This window comes from Podarcis pityusensis (assembly GCF_964106645.2).
Source record: "Podarcis pityusensis genome assembly, chromosome: 4".
Lineage (NCBI taxonomy): Eukaryota > Metazoa > Chordata > Lepidosauria > Squamata > Lacertidae > Podarcis > Podarcis pityusensis.
Window position 1 is genome coordinate 802,595 of NC_138027.1, and position 20,279 is coordinate 822,873.

The window sequence follows — 20,279 nt, forward strand, 5'->3', positions numbered from 1 at the left end:
GGCGGAGCCAGGGGGAAGCTGCCCCCTTAGAGCCATTCAAAGTAATAAAGAGCCGAGGTTCAGAAAGGCGAGAGAGGGGCGGGAGGGGCGCCATGCAGCGGAGCGGGGGGGGGGTCGGCAGTCACCCCTCCAGTCCAGCCCTGGGGGTCTTAACGGAAAAATCCGAGGGCTCCCTTGGACAAAAAGAAAGGACACCAACCAGGATAACTCGGAGCAAAACAGCAGCCTGTGGGCTTGGTCTTTCTTGATCTGTTGCAACAGGGTGCTCCCCTCACTTGCAGGAGAGGGGGGGGACCCAGAAAAATGGTGTGCCAGGCCTTAGAAAGACTTTTGAAATTGCCACCCTGTAGATCAAGACCACCCCCATTCTCTCCTCCCATTTCTGAATTCTAGGATGAGTTTCCTTCCTTCCTGCAAAGCCCTTTTCCCTGCAAACTGTTCCTCCGGTTTCTGGCCAGGGGAAGGAGATGCTCTGAGCCCAACCGATAGCCTCACCCCCAAAGGATATCTGGGCATTGAGGTAGCCAGGGGGGCAGCTGCCCCCCTAAAGCCATAGAAAAATAATAATCTGAGGTTTTGCCAAGCAAGAGAGGGCTCAGCTGGGGGACTCGGCTTGGCAAGGGTTAAAGGGATCTGAGCTGCCTTCCTAGAGAGGCCAGGAAGCGGGGGGGGGGGGGCAGGTCCTCCAGAGCCAAGGCCCCTCCCTCCCCAGTCCTTTCCTGCCTCGCTGTCCCTCCTGGGATCTGGTGAGTCTCCTCTCTCTCTGGGATCTGGTGAGTCTCCTCTCTCTCTGGGATCTGGTGAGTCTCCTCTCTCTCTGGGATCTGGTGGGGGTCCCAGGGCTGCAGCAGGGGAGGGGGCTGGGGGGACCCCAAGTTAGGGAGGAGAGGGTCCTGCCAGGGAGGGGCCAGGTCTGCCACGCTCTCCTTCCTGCAGAGCAGAGGATCCCAAACTCATTTGGCCTTCCGCCCCCCCCTTTCAGAAAAGATCTCCCTTCTTTAAACAAAGGAGTCCCTGGTACTTTAACTCTCTGTGACGTCTCTCAGCGTCATTGCACAACAGAGGAAACATGTGCAAGTGGTTTTCCAAAGCTGGACGAGGAGGTGGACTAGACACCCCACCCCCCAAAAAAAACCCCACGGGGAAGGAGGAAGAAAAGGTGGGAGAGAAAGAAGAGGAGTAAAGCGAGGGATCCCAGCCCAGAGTCTGCCTGCCGCATTGGGGACCAGTTTCCCAGTGTCTCCCAGGGCAGCTCCCCGCGGAGGCCACTGCAGCAATCCCCTCGCACCCAGAGCAGGGCATCCCAGGACCACATCCTCTCTCTCCCAAAGGGGTTGTTGCTGGAAAACCAGCCGAGCCGGAAATGGGCGCTGCTACTCCCTGAGCCTCCAGGGACCTGGGCATCAATGGCTGTGCGTGTGTTCAGCCATCTAAGAGAATAATAATCATAAATTAGCTGCCTAAATTTCAAAGGAGATGTATTTGGCCCCACCCACTTGGCCCTCAGGGGGTTGACTAGATACATTCCTGGCCCTCAGAGCAAAGAAAAAGGGACCCCACCCCAGGAGTCTGTCTTGAGAGCGGCAGAGAGTCCAAGTGCAAGAAAAGGAGACAAAAGCAGGGGGGAAATGTGCCCTGAAGTGGGGGTGGGGGGAGAACAACTCCTGAGGACCCCCGTAATAGTAGTAATAATAATAATAATAATTTATTATTTATACCCCACCCATCTGGCTGGATTTCCCCAGCTACTCTGGGTGGCTCCCAAACAGAACACTAAGAACAGAATAAAACATTAAAAGTTTCCCTGAACAGGGCTGCCTTCAGATGTCTTCTAAAAGTCTGGTAGTTGTTCTCTTTGACATCGAATGGGAGGGCATTCCACAGGGCGGGCACCACTATTGAGAAGGCCCTCTGCCTGGTTCCCTGTAGCTTTGCTTCTCGCAGGGAGGGAACTGCCAGAAGGCCCTCAGCGCTGGACCTCAGTGTCCGGGCTGAACGATGGGGGTGGAGACGCTCCTTCAGGTCTACTGGACCGAGGCCGTTTAGGGCTTGAAAGGTCAGCTCCAACACTTTGAATTGTGCTCGGAAACGTACTGGGAGCCAATGTAGGTCTTTCAAGACCGGTGTTAGGTCTTGAAAGACCAGGGAGTCCTCCACACCCGCCTGCCTCCTGTCCCCCAAAAACAGTACTTCTCTCTTGTCAGGATTCAACCGCACTTAGAGCGCATTGCATCCACATAGAACCAAGCATCCATTTTTCACAAAATACAAATGATTCCCTGGTCAGTCAGTTCTGACTTCACGCATTTACTGGAAGACAGGAGAAAACTGGCTGATTCACATTTTGCAATGCTATCTTCCTTCTAGGAGGGCTAGAGGCTGCTTCCTCCTCCTCCTCTCCTTCTTCTTCCTCTTCTCTCCACCTCCTCCTCCTCCGTCTCCTTTTTCAGAAGATATCTCATGGTTTGGTACAGTCCCACCCTGGTTCCTAGGAAGACTCATCCATGCTTGCTCAAGGGACATTTCTCTTCTTCGGACCTAAAAATTCTGTAACTAAACAATGTATTTGCTTTGTAGGATTTGCTAGCACCTCATTAGCACAGGGAGAACTTGGCAGAAGACCAAAGAGTTCCTTCCTTCCTTTACCACCGGGGCCTTGTAAAGACCCCAAGATCTCCTGCAACGATTTTGCAAAGTTTTTTGCAGATAAAATCGCTCAGATTCGGGAAGAAGTAGACTCCACCGTGGGAGCACGGCCGGGGCGGGAGAGTGCTAGAGCCCTGTCTGGTCAAGTTGCATGGAATCAATTTCAATCCGTTACCCCCGAGGATGTGGACAGGCTGCTTGGACGCGTGAAACCAACCACCTGTCTCCTTGATCCTTGCCCATCCTGGCTAATAAAAGCTGGCCCGGAAGGGCTGGGCGATGGGCTCTGCGGGGTGGTGAATGATTCCCTCCATGAGGGAGCCTTCCCAGACCCGCTGAAAGAGGCGGTCATTAAACCGCTTCTTAAAAAACCATCTTTAGACCCGGCCAGTATTGCCAACTATCGCCCAGTCCCAAATCTTCCATTCTTGGGCAAGGTGATTGAGCGCGTGGTTGCTGAACAACTCCAGGCACGCCTGGAAGAAGCGGACCATTTGGATCCCTTCCAGTCGGGATTCAGGCCTCATCATGGGACTGAAACTGCCTTGGTCGCACTGGTTGATGATCTCCGGCGGGCTAGGGACAAAGGTGAGAGCTGTGTCCTACTTCTGCTGGATCTCTCAGCGGCCTTTGATACAATTGACCATAACATCCTTCTGGACCGTCTTGAGGGGCTGGGAGCTGGGGGCACTGTTATACAGTGGTTTTGTTCCTTCCTCCTGGGCCGTGTTCAGAAAGTGGTGGTGGGGGATGAGTGTTCAGACCCCTGGGCCCTCACTTGTGGGGTGCCTCAGGGTTCCATCCTCTCCCCCATGCTTTTTAACATCTATATGAAGCTGCTGGGAGAGATCATCAGGGGATTTGGACTGGGTGTCCATCAATATGCAGATGATACCCAGCTCTACCTCCCTTTCAAATCAGAACCAGTGAAAGCGGTGAAGGTCCTGTGTGAGTGCCTGGAGACGGTTGGAGGATGGATGGCGGCTAATGGATTGAAGTTGAATCCTGACAAGACAGAAGTACTGGTTTTGGGGGACAGGGGGCGGGCTGGTGTAGAGGACTCCCTGGTCCTGAATGGGGTAACTGTGCCCCTGAAGGACCAGGTGCGCAGCCTGGGAGTCATTTTGGACTCACAGCTGTCCATGGAGGCACAGGTCAAATCTGTGTCCAGGGCAGCTGTTGGCCCAGTATACCTGAAGGAGCGTCTCCACCCCCATCATTCTGCCCAGACGCTGAGGTCCAGCGCCGAGGGCCTTCTGGCAGTTCCCTCATTGCGAGAACCAGGGAACCAGGCAGAGGGCCTTCTCGGTAGTGGCGCCCGCCCTGTGGAACACCCTCCCATCAGATGTCAAAGCGATAAACAACTATCTGACATTCAGAAGACATCTTAAGGCAGCCCTGTTCAGGGAAGTTTTAAATGTGTGATATTTTAGTGTTTTTTGGTTTCTGTGGAAGCCGCCCAGAGTGGCTGGGGAAACCCAGCCAGATGGGCGTTGTACAAATAATAAATTATTATTATTATTATTATTATTATTATTATTATTATTCCAATCTCTTAGAGACTTCCTGAGAGCATAGATGGATGAGCAAGACTCAGCTGGCCCTGGAGCAGGAAGAGGCCATGCCATCCAAACTGGGGGCAGTGGGAGATTCTGGGAAAACTCTGGGCAGAAGATCCTGGGTGAGGAGGGCACCCTCCGCTCAGAGGTGCAGATCCAGCAGTTTGGAAGGTTCTGCTTCCAGGAGGCCAAAGGACCCCGAGAGGTTTGCAGCCAACTCCACCACTTTTGCCACCAGTGGCTGAAGCCAGAAAGGCACACGAAAGCTGAGATGCTGGACCTGGTGATCTTGGAGCAGTTCCTGGCTGTCCTTCCTCTGGAGATGGAGAGCTGGGTGAGGGACTGTGGAGCGGAGACCAGTTCCCAGGCAGTGGCCCTGGCCGAAGGTTTCCTCCTGAGTCAGGCAGAGGAGAGAAAGCAGGTGAGAGAGACTTTCCTCTGGATACTCCCAAGGGGCTCCAAATAGGATGGAGAACATCCCATAATGCTCTCCTGATGGCCCTTCCTTTTCCTGGGAAGGCATCCATGGAATAAGGTTTCACACCCTTACAGTTTTTGACTTTGTAATTCCCATTCTATTATTTCTCCCCATTCTCTGTTTTGAATCCTTGTTTCTTTTTCAGGGAAATGATCATTTTGTAGAAATGGACTTGGATTCCTGTGAGGCAGAGAGGCCTTCGTTGGACACCAGAGAGAGGCCACTGGGTAAGGAGGAAGGTGGCTTTTCTCCGTCTCATTCTGTTTTCCGTATAATCTCTGGGTCCTTTTCATCAGGTTTTTTTTTGGGGGGGGGGGTTGGGAACAAGGGTCCAGAGGAGGAGAGATGTATTTCTGCACGACTAACATATGAAATGGGCACAAATGTCCACCTGCACTTTTCTCTCTTGCAGATGGCAGAAGGATGCCGGCAGGACCTCCCTATCCACCTTTTCATGGGGGCAGAAGGGAAGCAGTGGCTGTGGAACCAGATCAGGTCAGGGGAAGCTGCCTTGTGGGGACAGAGGCCGAGGGATGGAGCAATGTCATGGACTGGTTGGGAACAGAGGAATGGTGGGAGGAAGAAGCCGGGGAACCAGGAAGGGAAGACGTCTTAGAGCCCAAGGAGTGGAGGTGGAGGAAGGATGAGAGGTCAGAGGGGCAAGAGGGAGAAGCCTGGGAAGAGGAGGTGTCAGAAACTGAAATGGTAACAAGGCTTAGTGAGCTGGGAGACTCTGTGTCAGAATGCAGTGCAGAATCGGAGGCAGAAGAGGAAGGAGGCGAGTGGGAGGAGGGAGGTCGAGAGGCAGAGGTGAGTCAGGAGAAGGAGGAGCCACCGGGGGTCAGCATGACCTTGACAGAAGAGTTGACAGAACCTCTTTAAACCAGCTGTACTCTGAATGACCCAAACCTTACGAACCTTCTGACTGTTTCTTTTTCGCAGAGAAGCTTCCGGAACCCTCTTGAATTACCTTATTTTTTGCTCTATACGACACACTTTTCCCCCTCCAAAAATGAAGGGGGAAAGTGTGTGCGTCCTATGGAGCGAATGCAGGCTTTCGCTGAAGCCTGGAGCGCGAGAGAGCTCCCGGCGGACAGCTGCCTGCAGCCTGAAGCCCGGGGAGTGCGGCGCTGTGCACCCTGGGCTTCGGGCAGCTCTCCACAAGTCTTCAGAGCCCGGTGGGAGTTCCCGCCAGGCTCCCAAGGCTTGCGGATAGCAGCCTGCTGTCCCCGAAGCCAAAACAGTGAGACGGGGCGCTGTGCTGCCCTTCGTCTAACTGTTCCAGCTTCGGGATGGCTGCACAAAGCCTCTGCAGGGCGGCGGGGTGAAGGCACCCCACTGCCCTGCGGAGGCTACAAAGGATGTCCCCGAAGCCTCAAGCCTTTGGAGTGCAGCTGCGCTCCAAAGGCTTCAGGGATCTTTGAGGCTGGCAGTGGGGGAAAGCAGCGCTTCCCCCCAGCGCCAGCCCCACAAGCTCGGGGGGCAGCGGCAAGGTTCCTCAACCTGCTCTTGAACGCAACATGAACGCACCTTGTTTTTGAGGGGGAGAACAAGAAGAATTTTTTTTTTTCCTATTCTCCCCCTTCTATGGTCCGGTGCGTCCAAAAGAGCGAAAAATACGGTAACTAGACTAGGAAAGAGCTCTACATATCAGATCAATGCTTTCTCCACTAAGAAATGCAGACTGACAATCCCCCCATTTATTAAGTGCAGGAAGTATTGATATGCAAAACACCTCTGGAAAAACATTGCATGTACACTTTTCTTCAACAAGAATAAATCCTAGCCTTTGGTTGGTAGACCTGCAGTTCACCAGCAGACGACACAGTCTGACCAGAAGCTTCTGTGAGCAGCAGAACAACATCCCGACTCCTCAAACTAAATGTTGTCCCTCACATTAGAAAACAAAAGGCTACCTATGAAACCTGACACAGTTAAGGAAAAAACACAACTCACTCATCAAAACAGCTATCTTATAAACCTTATCTTATCTTACTAATAGTATATAAACTCCACTCAAACATATAAACCAAGACCTGAAAACCTCGCTGTCAGGGGTTCAGGGACAGAGGCACAGGGTAGGCAGGAGATGGAGAGCGATGGGGATGAATCCCAGGACAGCGAGGAAGAGGATGACAATGACTCTAGAGATTCCATGAGTCTTTCCAGCGAATCAGAGGATTCCCAGAAGGGGGCGCCGGTGGTCAAGGCCAGGGGAGCCCCAGGGGGGACTTGTCAGGAGCAGGGGGCCAGCGGGGGATCCCAAAGTGGCAGCTGGGCGTCAGGACCAGCCTCCCCGCCAGAGTGCAGCGAAGGGGGTGGAGGTTCCAGTGTATCAGGGGAGGCGGCTCCGGCAGTAGAGAAAGGAGGGAGGTCGGAGCAAGCCACCCTCCCGGAAGGGGAGGGGAGTAGTGAAGGGAGTAGCGTAGCTGTCAAAAGGAAAGTTAGAGGTTGGGGGCGCGCGCCAAGTTCAAATGTAGAGGCGCGCGGAAGTACAGGGAGCCCGGAGGAGGGGCCAGGTCCCAAAGCCCGCAGGAGGGGGCAAGAGCAGTCTGATTCCGCGTCGGAGGAATCCAGGAGGGGCGAAACCCCAGCGGGCAGAAAGACCCTGCGGAAAAGGAAAGAGAGAAAGAGGTGGAGCAGCGCAAGCCTCTTAAACTGGTGCAGGGCGGGGACAGATTCAGAAGGGACTTCAGCGGTCTAAGCCTAGCAGACGTAGGGCTGCGCGCCTCGGATCTGAAGCAAACAATGAACTGCAATAAACACTTTTGTATATAAGAAAAGAAAGGCGTTGGTCTTTTGTGAGCTGAGACTTGAGGCAGCCCTGACAGTAAGTCCCTTCTCAAAAAAACTGCAAAAAAATTTTTTTTGCAAAGCTCACGAAGTTTGGCAGACATGACTACTGAGGAGCAGATAACGACCCTGCAAAACGCAGTCGCTGAACTCTCCGTTGCAGTACGGGTCTCTCAGAAGACAGTTGCCGAAGCAGAAGCGCGATGCCAGGATCTGCAAGCCAGGTGGGATCAGGCATGCAAACAGGGGTTCCCGGGGTCCAGATCAGAGGGAATCGCTCTTGGACGAAGGGGGGGCAATTTAGTAGCCCACTTCGATGGGAACCTGAAGCATTATCCCAATTTCAGAGCAGACGTCCTATACGCGCTGCATTTGCTTCGAAAAGACTTCAAAGATGAGGAGGAGAAAGTAGGCTTTATTGTGTCACATTTGCATGGGGAAGCTAGAACCTGGTTACGCAATTTGTGGCGCGAAGATGGTCTTGCCCGCAGGGACTCTGACGAATTTATCAAAGCCATGGACGCTTGCTTCCAATCTACCGTTGACGTTGATGTGGCGCGCCAGGAGATGCATGGATTGCGGCAGGGCAAGGCTACAGTGCGTCAGTACCATTCTCGCTTTTTTGCATTGCTGAATGTGCTGGGCTGGGAAAAAGACTCCCTGGCAGTGAGAGACTTGTTTTGGGAGGGGCTTCATGGCTCAGTAAAAGATGAGCTGGCTAGGGGAGACAGACCTCAAACCCTAGCAGACGTCGTCCAGAGGGCACTCACGATAGGGGTGCGCCACGAAGAACGCCCTTGGCACAGTGAGGAGGGGCGTCACGTCCGCCCACCAGCTAGAGCGCCTCCTTTTCTTCTTCCCAGGGACCTGGGACGTACAAATCCCTCGCCTATGCTGAAGGGAGGGGAGGAGCCAATGGAGCTGGGTCGTGCAAAGGCTCAGTCAGCTGCCGGAGCCTCAGCGTCCGGAGCAGTCAAGGCGAAGCCTCCTAGAGGGACCAGGAAGTGTTACATCTGTGACAGCCCACAGCACATGGCTAAAGAGTGTCCCCAGAGGCTCCAGAAGCACACTGCAGCCTTAGCAACAGTAACAGGGGAAGAGTTCCAAGGAGAACAGTTTCAGGGAAACGAGAATGCCTGGATGGAAGCAGAGACGCTGGGGCTCCACCAGGCAAGTCAGTGAAACAGTCCCCAGCGCTTTTGCAGCCTACAGACCCCTTACCACCCAAGCCAGTGGTGCAGCTCACTGCTACTCTCCAGCTACCTAATGGACTCACCCTGGAAGTCCCCATTACGATTGACTCAGGGAGCAACGCAGACTTCGTGGGGATGCAGTTCATCAAGCAGCATCGCATAGCGCTACTACCAGCCACGCTGCCTCTGAACGTCGTCACGGTAGATGGCAGAAAGTTGCTGGGTGGGCAAGTGGTACAACAGACGCCACCCATGCTGCTGAAAATTGGGAATCATCGCGAGGTCATCAGTTTCAATGTCACCCAACTGTCAGACACGCCTATAGTGTTAGGCATGAGTTGGTTGGATAGACACAGCCCATCATTAGCGTGGTACCAGCGGCAGCTCACCTTTGGCTCGTCCTACTGCGCACAACATTGCATCCAGACAGGCCAGGAGGAGGAGGGCCAGGAGGAAGGGCAGCAGTTGCATCTAGGCATGGTGCAGGCAGTGCCCCACAAGTACAAGGGGTTTTTGGAGGTCTTCTGTGAAAAGGAAGCTGACCAATTACCACCCCACCGGCCCTACGACTGTGCAATTGACCTCTTACCAGGGGCGACGCTGCCGACTGCGAAGCTGTATTCCATGTCTGAAGATGAAATGCAGGAACTCCGGGAGTTCATAGATCACAATTTGAAGCGGGGATTCATCCGAGAATCCAAGGCCGTGGGGGGCAGTCCTGTGTTTTTCGTGAAGAAGAAGGACACGCCCCAAAAAAGGCTCATTGTGGACTATAGGGCCATCAACTCGATGACAAAGCCCAAGGCCTTCCCCATGCCCAAGATTGACGACCTGCTCGCGACGGTGAGGAAGGGGAGGATCTTCACCAAGTTGGATCTACGCGGAGCATACAATCTAATACGCATGAGGGAAGGTGACGAGTGGAAGACGGCCATGTTCACGCCGCTGGGCACCTATGAATACAGAGTTATGCCGTTTGGTCTCCAAAATGGCTCCCACTGTTTCCAAGCATTCATGCACCACGTGCTAGCAGGACTCCTCTACAAGAAGTGCGTATGCTTCCTCGACGACATTCTGATCTTCTCAGAATCGCAGGAGACTCACGAGAGAGACGTAAAGGAGGTCCTGCAGAGGCTACGGGAGCACAGGCTCTACGCCAAACTGGAGAAGTGCCAGTTCGACGTGACGGAGGTGGATTTCCTGGGCTACCGGCTGTCCGACAAGGGACTAGCCATGGACAGCGCCAAAGTCCGCGCGGTGTTGGACTGGAATAGTCCGCGCAATCGGAAGGAGGTCCAGAGGTTCGTCGGTTTCGCCAACTTTTACCGCAAGTTCATCAGGGGTTTCGCGAAAGAGACGGCAGCTATCACGGACACCCTCAGTTCCAAGAAGAAAAAGTTCACCTGGACGGACCAGGCGGAGCAGTCCTTCAGGAGACTTAAGAGTCTCTTCGCGTCCGAAGACCAGCTGCTACACGTGAATCCCGGCAGGCCCATGCGGGTTGAGACTGACGCCTCTGACAGAGCAGTGGGGGCCGTGCTCTTGCAGGAAGATCCGCAAGGGAACTGGAGGCCCTGCGCTTTCTATTCCCGGAAGCTCAGCAAGTCGGAACAGAACTACACCATCTGGGACAGGGAGTTGTTGGCCATCCACGCGGCTTTCAAGGCGTGGCGGCACTTCCTTATCGGAGCCAAGCACACCGTGCAGGTCCGCACGGACCACAAGAACCTAGAGTATTGGCGCACGGCGAAGCTCCAGAGCCAGAGGCACATGAGATGGGCGGAGTTCTTTGCGGATTTCGATTTCCGGATAGAGTATATCCCGGGAGACAACAACGTCATAGCGGATGCGCTCTCCAGGAAACCGCAGTATCTCGAGGAAGCGGCACCAGTGGCAGCCAGGCACATTTTCGCACCGCAAGCGTGGGCGTGCGCTTCCGCCGCCGTGGACCTGGACGCGGTACGACGCGCGCTGCAGACGGATCCGTTCGCACAATCCAAGATGGAGGAGGTGCGAAGAGGGACAGCAAAGGACGGCGAATTCCAGATACGCGACGGTCTGCTGACCCGCAAAGGTGCTCTCTACGTGCCCGGAGACGATCTCCGCGCGAAGGTTTTACAGCAGTTACACGACGCACCCAGCGCGGGTCACTTCGGCAAAGAAAAAACGGCGGACTTAGTAGCCAGAGACTTTTGGTGGCCCCAGATGCGGGGAGAGGTCGCGGATTACGTCGCCAGGTGTGACATTTGTCAGAGGTCCAAGCCAGTGCACAAGAAGCCAGCGGGATTGCTGGAACCGCTGGAGACGCCACTACAGCCGTGGGAACGGGTGGCGCTGGACTTTGTTACTGATCTGCCCAGTTCGCGGGGCAAGACGGCGGTGCTTGTGGTTGTAGACCTGTTCACCAAGATGGCGCACTTCATTCCTTGCGCGAAGGTGGCAACAGCGGAACAGACCGCCAAGCTGTTCATAGACCACGTGTTCCGGGTGCACGGCTTACCGCGGTCCATCCTGTCCGACCGGGGTCGCCAATTCATTTCCAGTTTCTGGCAGAAGCTCCTGGGCATCCTGAATGTCAAGATCAACTTAGCGTCGGCGAGACACCCGCAAACCAACGGCCAAGCGGAGAGGGTCAACGCCATCATGCAGCAGTACCTGCGATGTTACGCCAATCAAAAGCCTGCAACTTGGGTGGACTACTTGCCGATGGCCGAGTTTGCCTACAACAACACGAAGCACGCGTCAACGGGGGTGACACCGTTCTTCGCCAACAATGGGCGACATCCCAGAACCTTCCCGGCGTTGGAGACAACGACGCAGGGGGAGTCGCAGGGAGCTGAGCATTTAGCAGCAGAATTGCAGGAGGTCCACGAGGAGCTACGACGGCACTTGGAACTAGCTAAACACGCCTACAAAGTGCAGGCAGACAGGCACAGGAGGGCAGGAGAAGACATCCAGGTGGGGGACTGGGTATGGTTAGCAGCCCAGGCGGTGCCGGCCAAGTCGTTAGCTAAGAAGAAGCTAGGACACAAACAGCTAGGGCCATACCAAGTTGAGGGCAGGATCAATCCCGTAGCTTTTCGGTTGACCCTCCCAGAAGGTTCCCGAATGCACCCGGTCTTTCATAGGTCGGTGCTTACACCCTACAAGGCCCCACACAGATTTCAGGAGCCAGGGACGGCACCAGACCCACGTAGAGAATCACCAGGGGGGGGGGAGTCACCGAGGACCCCGACACTCAACGAGGTCACGGAAATTCTGGACTCGAGATGGGGGGAGGAGGGAGTGGAATACCTCCTCGCCAGGGAAGGTACCCCGGCCAGCGCCAACAGTTGGGTGCCAGATTATGCTCTGGAGGAACCTCTTCTTAAAGACGAGTTCCATGCACTCTTCCCACACAGGCCCATGCCAGAGGAGTATTTTGACGACTGGCTTTTTACGCCCACACTTTCAGGCAGCACCTTCCGGGGGTTCTCCTCCGCAGAGGAGACCACGCCGGAATCGAGCCCTCCAAGGGGATCGTGCTCGGGGGTGGACACGGACCGCTCTTATTGGTGGGACGATCAAACAGAAGTGGGGTGGCGAAGGGGGCCTTGGCAAGCAGCATCGCCTGAAGTAACAGGGGGAGGGAAGGGTTTGGATGTGTTGGGGGAGGACCCCGGTTTCGAGCACGCATACACTGAACTGGAAGCAGAGGAGATCGACGTCGATGAACTGTATCCAGCGTCTACCCCCGCTACAACGGAGCTCCCGGAACCTGCGCCCGAGCAGCGGGAGGGGGGAAGGGGGGGCTTCGAGGGGGGGATGGATGTCAGGGGTTCAGGGACAGAGGCACAGGGTAGGCAGGAGATGGAGAGCGATGGGGATGAATCCCAGGACAGCGAGGAAGAGGATGACAATGACTCTAGAGATTCCATGAGTCTTTCCAGCGAATCAGAGGATTCCCAGAAGGGGGCGCCGGTGGTCAAGGCCAGGGGAGCCCCAGGGGGGACTTGTCAGGAGCAGGGGGCCAGCGGGGGATCCCAAAGTGGCAGCTGGGCGTCAGGACCAGCCTCCCCGCCAGAGTGCAGCGAAGGGGGTGGAGGTTCCAGTGTATCAGGGGAGGCGGCTCCGGCAGTAGAGAAAGGAGGGAGGTCGGAGCAAGCCACCCTCCCGGAAGGGGAGGGGAGTAGTGAAGGGAGTAGCGTAGCTGTCAAAAGGAAAGTTAGAGGTTGGGGGCGCGCGCCAAGTTCAAATGTAGAGGCGCGCGGAAGTACAGGGAGCCCGGAGGAGGGGCCAGGTCCCAAAGCCCGCAGGAGGGGGCAAGAGCAGTCTGATTCCGCGTCGGAGGAATCCAGGAGGGGCGAAACCCCAGCGGGCAGAAAGACCCTGCGGAAAAGGAAAGAGAGAAAGAGGTGGAGCAGCGCAAGCCTCTTAAACTGGTGCAGGGCGGGGACAGATTCAGAAGGGACTTCAGCGGTCTAAGCCTAGCAGACGTAGGGCTGCGCGCCTCGGATCTGAAGCAAACAATGAACTGCAATAAACACTTTTGTATATAAGAAAAGAAAGGCGTTGGTCTTTTGTGAGCTGAGACTTGAGGCAGCCCTGACACTCGCTTTATAGCAAATCTCTCCAACAGAATATTCAAAAGAGCACTTCTTTACCAGACCACATCAACAAACTTTGCCCTGTATCATCTCACTTTCCAAATCTCTCCACACTAAAGAAACTTCCACCTAGACAACTAGTCCATTAATTGATTGACAGTGCAAACTGACAGACCCTCAGGGAATGAGCTGCTGTTCTCATTCGGCCTGAAACTCAGCCAAGACTGTGAATATTGTGTTCTTGCTGATAAAGAGTTAACTCCAGCTGTGAAGTGTGGGATTTCCTGCCCAGATAACTCTGTGACACCAGCCTTCTGAATGTCGCCTGTAGGATTCATCTGTAGTTGATGTTTTCATGGAATTCTAGAGTTGAAAGGGACTCCAAGGGTCATCAAGTCCCACCCCCTGCAATGCAGGAGTCTCAGCTAGATCATCCAAGACAGATGGCCATCCAAACTAGGTTTCTTTTATTTCTATATTCATCACTGAGTGCTAAAATAGGCTTCTATGCAGTGGACATACAAGAACAAATAGTGTCCAGGATTCACCTAGCCAGCCCCATCTGCTGCGAAATATAGCCTGCCCCCCATTCCTCCCCCTCTCCATGCCCCCTTGAACCCCTGGAATCTGGCTGTGGGGCACTGGGAAGGATCCTCTTCAGAATAGGACATGAGGAGAGGAGAAAGGGGATCCTTCCATCTGGGAAACTGGAATCCCTGCGTAGGCAGGATGACTTGAAAACCACAAGGGAGAGAACCACCTATTTGCACAAAGATGAATACCCATAATTAAAAGCTGAATAAAATAATTCAATTAAAATGTCAAAATAGGCATCCATAATAGAAATGTGCAGCAAAGCAATCCTATTGAAACAACGCAGCAATTAAGAGGAAGGAAACAACAGAGCATTGTGTAGCAGATCATATTTCTGCTGTCTCAGAGGAGGACATTTCCCTTTTTCTTTTAGGGTTCAGTGTGCTTTGAAGATGTTGCTGTTCGTTTCACGGATGAGGAGTGGACGTTGCTGGATCCTGACCAGAGAGCTCTGCATAAGGACGTCATGGAGGAGAATCGTGGGATCGTGGCCTCTCTTGGTAAGGCTCCCTGTGGGATCGTCCTATCTGCCTGGAAATTCAAAAAATACCTCTATGTGACAAACCTCATACATTTCCACAAAGCTCCAACACCTGGGAACCTAACACCCCTACAAGAAACCTTGAACAGCAAACTCCAGTTTTTTCTGTGAACCATCTTCCTCCAGTTCTGCCTTTTTATACCATGATTCGGCTGGTCTGAACTGCCCAGGCATCTTAAATGTCAGCTTCAGAGTTGTTAGGAAAGATAAGTAGCTTCTGTCAGGTTTTCTGTTTTTGTTTTCTTGGGTTGACCAAAGAGACGCCTCACATTGGCGATGGAGGGGATGCCATGACTGGGCCAAACAAAATACGTCCCAGAGAAGAGCCAGGCTTATTGAATTTCAGGTAGTAGTAGCAGTGATAGTAATACTAATAATTTTTATTTATACCCTGCCCATCTGACTGGGTTGCCCCAGCCACTCTGGGTGGCTTCCAACACATCTATAAACATGAAACATTAATAATAACAATCTGATCCCATATAAAAAGTACATTAACTTTAAAATAAACAACATATAGTAGTGGCCAAAATTGTGGAAATTTCTTGCAAAAAGTATATTTCCGAGGTTTGATGGCTCAAAACACCATTTTGTTTGGGAGTAATACCATAAAATTATATATCAATGGAAATATAATTTAATGAAGAATGCAATGCAATAACTTTTATGAAAGTGTATGTATTAGAACAGCAGCCATAAATACGAAACATGAAAGACATAGAAAAAATGAGATCTACAGAAATTCTCACCATGTCAATTAATACTTAGTTTGTTAACCTTTAGCTTTAATTCTGGCCTTACAACGCCTTCCCATGGAGTGAAGCAAGTTTTTTCATTCAGCAGCTGTAATAATGTGAAACCAAGATGGAATTGTTGCCTCTATTAATTGGGCTTTATTGCTGGGTTGCTTCTTACTAACTAAATATTTATATAAATATATATAAACACTTCATTATGTGAGAAAAGATCAAATGTAGAACACTTCAGTTTGGGCTCAAGTATTTAATTTATGCACTTTTGGTCATTTACATTCCCATTAATGATGCAAATTCTGCTCACACCTTTTTCTGTCATAGAACCCCAGATCATCACACTATCTATGGGAACAACCCTTCAGGCTCTGTCCAGTACGACACTTCGGCTCCCACCCTGGGGTGAGAGCATGCATTAGCAGAGTTTAGCGATATCCAACTGTGCAGGATTGTAGCATCGAGAATTGTATTTACAGCAGAGAAAACATAGAAACAGGGCCATCTCCTCTAAGTCAAAAGAGAAGGACAAAGAGAGGAAGTAAAATCATCCTAAGTTCCGTTCCCATACACCCAGCAGCAAGGAATGTAAATATAGGATCATAGGACCCTGCAATGGGAGAATGAAAATAAAAATACTAACACCAACTGGGTGTTTCACGGTTGATGTAATGCAAGCAGGATGTAAATCTTCTCCCATTCTCCTCCTCATGCATTTCATGTCATCACTACCAAGCAAGGAGATTTGGGTCTCATCACTCCAAATAACACTTTCCCATTCTTCTGCTGTCCAGTGACCATGGGTTTTAGCCCAGTTTAATCTTTCCAACCTTGGCTTGAGAGATAACAATGGCTTTTTCCTTAGAATTCTAGCATTTAAACCAGTCCTTGTGCTCAACTTCACATTACATTGCACCATGTCATCTTGAAGACACCCAGATAGAATCATAGAATCATAGAATCCTAGAGTTGGAAGAGACCAAAAGGGCCATCGAGTCCAACCCCCGGCCAAGCAGGAAACACCATCAGAGCACTCCTGACATATGGTTGTCAAGCCTCTGCTTAAAGATGATTTTCTTCTGTCACGTAGGCACAGTCTCTCCATTCTTCGATTGTCACTTGCTGTTGTGCACCTTTCCCTGCCTTTACCTGTCTGATTTTATAGTGACTGATGCTCCTTATACCTCTTCAAAAATGTAGAAAGGACAGCTTTGGTTGTTTCCCCCAATCTTTCTTCTAATTTCTTCATAACCGTAGTCTTGTTCACTTACTAGTACTATTTTACATCGCTATCTGGGTGACAAGTCAACTCTTTGTGCCATTTCTTTAATTTTATTATGTTTTACACACTCACTAAATAAAAGAACACACACAAAAAACCAACTAACATGATAGCAATCACATAACACACTGAAAAAAGTCAACCTAACCAAGTTGTGCTTCCTTTTTCTGCTTATTTGGCTATAATTTTTGATAGAATACAGATAATTGAACAAACATTTGTGCTATATGTTCATAACTAGAGGTACCAGATGTCAAAGAGATAAATAATTACCTGACATTCAGAAGACATCTTAAGGCAGCCCTGTTCAGGGAAGTTTTTAATATGTAACACTGTACTGTTTTTAACACTGATTGGGAGCCGCCCAGAGTGGCTGGGGAAACTCAGCCAGATGGGCGGGGTATAAATAATAAATTATTATTGTTATTATTATTATTATTATTATTATTATTATTATTATACCACTGTAGATCAAACAAAGCCACATTTAACAACCCATGTGAATCTAAAAATAAATATGTTGGTTACTGACAAACAAAAAAAGGTATTGAACACACACCCAACGCCCTTCAGTTCTTCTCCATTTCTTCCTGAGGCTCTAATCCCTTTTTGTGTCCATTGCAGATTGTGATGAATTGGAAATCGAGAACAAGGGTGACCACAACAAAATCCCCATAAAGGAGAAGCCACATCAAAATTTGGAGTGTGGAGACAGCTGCAGTCAGAGCTCGCATTCCACTTCCCAACAAATAATTCACACAGGAGAGAAACCCTATCAGTGTGTGGAATGTGGGAAGAGCTTCAGGAGGAGCTCCCATCTCACTTCCCATCAAAGAATTCATACAAGTGAGAAACCCTATCAGTGTGTGGAATGTGGAAAAAGCTTCAGTCACAGCGACATTCTCACTAAGCATCAGAGAATTCATACAGGGGAAAAACCCTATCAGTGCATGGAATGTGGAAAGAACTTCAGGAGGAGCTCCCATCTCATTTCCCATCAAAAAATTCATACAGGGGAGAAACCCTATCAGTGTGTGGAATGTGGAAAGAGCTTCAGTCATAGCCACAGTCTCAGTTTTCACCAAAGAATTCATACAGGTGAGAAACCCTATCAGTGTGTGGAATGTGGAAAGAGCTTCAGGAAGAGCTCCGATCTCACTTACCATCAAAGAATTCATGCAGGGGAGAAACCCTATCAGTGCATGGAATGTGGAAAGTGCTTCAGTCAGAGCTCCCATCTCACTGCGCATCAAAGAATTCATACAGGGGAGAAACCACATCAGTGTGTGGAATGTGGAAAGAGCTTCAGTCATAGCCACAGTCTCACTTTCCATCAAAGAATTCATACAGGAGAGAAACCCTATCAGTGTATGGAATGTGGAAAGAGCTTCAATAAGAACTCCAATCTCACTTCCCATCAAATAATTCATACAGGGGAGAAACCCTATCAGTGTGTGGAATGTGGAAAGAGCTTCAGGAAGAACTTCACTCTTACCTCCCATCAAAGAATTCATACAGGGGAGAAACCCTATCAATGTGTGGAATGTGGAAAGAGCTTCAGTCAGAGTTCCCATCTCACTAGGCATCAGAGAATTCATACATAGTTCGGAAAAACCCTTCAGTATAGCTTTAGACATTAGGCAAATATGCACCTTCTTAACCTTGCCTCTGGCTGATTGACATCATTGTCCTTTTAAAATGTTGGGAGGGGGGTTACAGATGTGTATTTTTTGTTTTTATATTGTCTTTTATGTTGTAACCAACCTTAGACCTGGGGGTGTAGGGAATAGAAGCCAACTCTTAGAGGCCGAGGGTTCTTTGCCCCCCCAATAAAATATTTGAGGGGGCACCCACCCAGTTGATAGGCATTACTATGCCAATGGCACGCATGCATCATGTGATTGATTGTGCAAGGCAGGCCTTACCTGATCCCCCCACCATTATTTCATTTAAGTCGGCACTACTGGGTAGGGTGGTATACAAATTAAATACATGTATCGCCTTCCTTTGCACATGTTCCAGCACATGTTCCTTATTTATTATCATTTTTTAAATTTATGTGCCCTTCGTCTGAAGATTTCACAATATAAACATACAGGATGAAAGCATGGCTTTCTCAAAAACAAGTAAAGCCAGAGAAATCTCTCCTCCCCTTCTTTTGGATGGAGTTAAAATCTTTGTTGATCAGGGGACAGCTGTGGAAATAGTGCATCTTGATTTCAATAAGGCTTTTGACAAAGTCCCCTGTGATATTTATGTGAGGAAGCTGGTAAAATGTCGGCTGAACAAGGTAACTGTTAGGTGGATTTTGCTGACATAACCTGAACAGTACTCCTTCATGGTTCCTCACCTTCCTGGCGAAAAGTGACAAGTGGGGTGCTGCAACACGTACCTGGTGCTGGTGGACTTGACCCAATCCTGTCAGCAGTTGCTGGTGGATGAGGCCACCATTGAGGCACAGACGATTGTAAAGCACAGGGGCACGTTCCGGGTCAAGCGACAGCAATTCGGCATCAACGTGGCACTAGGCATATTCCAGAATCTAATGGACTCTCTCCTCAAAGGGGTTCCCTGTGTCACTCCCTTCTTCAATGATGTGTTGATTGCTGGGCCCATGCCGGAGGAGTTCAGGGTCTGCCTTTGCACCGTCCTGCACTGTTTCCAGACTGCTGGGCTCAAGATGAAGCGGGAAAAGTGTTGACTAGGAGTGCCCCAGGTGGACTTGGATTTACGATGGATGCAGACAGGGTCCACCCGACCGGGAACAAGGTGCAGGCCATTTGCGACACCCTGGCACCTAAGGGTAAGGCCGAACTCCAGGCCGCCTTGGGACTATTGAACTTTTACCACACCTTCCCTCCTCATAAGGCGGTGGTAGCGGAACCCCTACACAGGCTCCTAGACGAGCAGCCCTCGTGGGTGTGGGGGGCAGTGCCAGGAGGCCAGGTTCCAGGCAGTCAAGGACTTGCTCATCTTGAACTCGGTCCTGGCGCACTTTGACGAGAGGCTGGTGGTGGTGCTGGCATGCAACGTCTCAACCTATGGCATTGGTGCCATCCTGGGGCACCAACTTTCAGATGGGAGAGAAGTGCTGGTGGCGTACTTTTCCCAGATCCTCACCGCAGCTGAGCAGAACTTGCAAATTGACAAGGAGAGTCTCGCAATCGTGAAGGGAGTAAATTGTTTTCATGATTTCTTGCGCGGGCGCCCTTTATTGTGGTGACTGACCACAAGCCGCTGCTCGGCCTGTTCGTCCCTGAGAAGCAGACCCCCCCCCCAGTACCGCCCCCCGCATTGATTTTCCTTGCTGGCTACCAGTATGCACTGTTCTGCCGGCCCGGGAAGGTGATGGGCTACGTGGATGCCCTCAGCCGGCTACCACTACCATAGACCAACCCCAACCCAGTGCCCGCGCAAGAGGTCATGAACCTGAAGCTGCTTCCCTATTGCCCCAATCAGGTGCCGGAACTAGCGTGCCACTCCAAGAAAGATAGGGTCATCTCCCAGGTCCTGGACTGGGTGTGGCAGGGATGGCCCAGTAACAGCCGAGGTCCGGATTTGCGGTCTACACGACCCACAAACACAAACTGTTGGCCCACAAGGGATGCCTGTTATGTGGGAGGAGGGTGGTAGTTCCCCAGCCACTCCGCCAAAAGTTCCTCACAGCCATACGCGAGAGACACCCAGGGTTAGTGAGAATGAAGGCCCTTGCCAGGAGTTTCGTGTAGTGGCCCGGGCTCAACGGACAGATAGAGGCCTGGGTTAAATACTGCCAGACCTGCCAGGAGTCCCACCTGGATCCCTTGAGGGCCCCCATCCAGTCCTGGGAGTCCACCCAAGAGCCATGGTCCTGCCTGC

The 20,279-nt window shown here is 51.4% G+C and overlaps 1 protein-coding gene across 1 annotated transcript in view; it reads left to right on the top strand.

Annotated features, from left to right (window-relative positions):
* The window catches only part of LOC308475117 (uncharacterized protein), a 120,929-nt gene that overhangs the window by 31,521 nt on the left and 69,129 nt on the right, over window positions 1-20,279 (top strand). Inside the window, exons 2-3 of the mRNA XM_081002042.1 lie at window positions 4,829-4,910; window positions 5,096-5,178. Of these exons, the coding sequence (XP_080858168.1) occupies window positions 4,829-4,910; window positions 5,096-5,178 (165 nt within the window). The remainder of the gene's footprint in view (window positions 1-4,828; window positions 4,911-5,095; window positions 5,179-20,279) is intronic.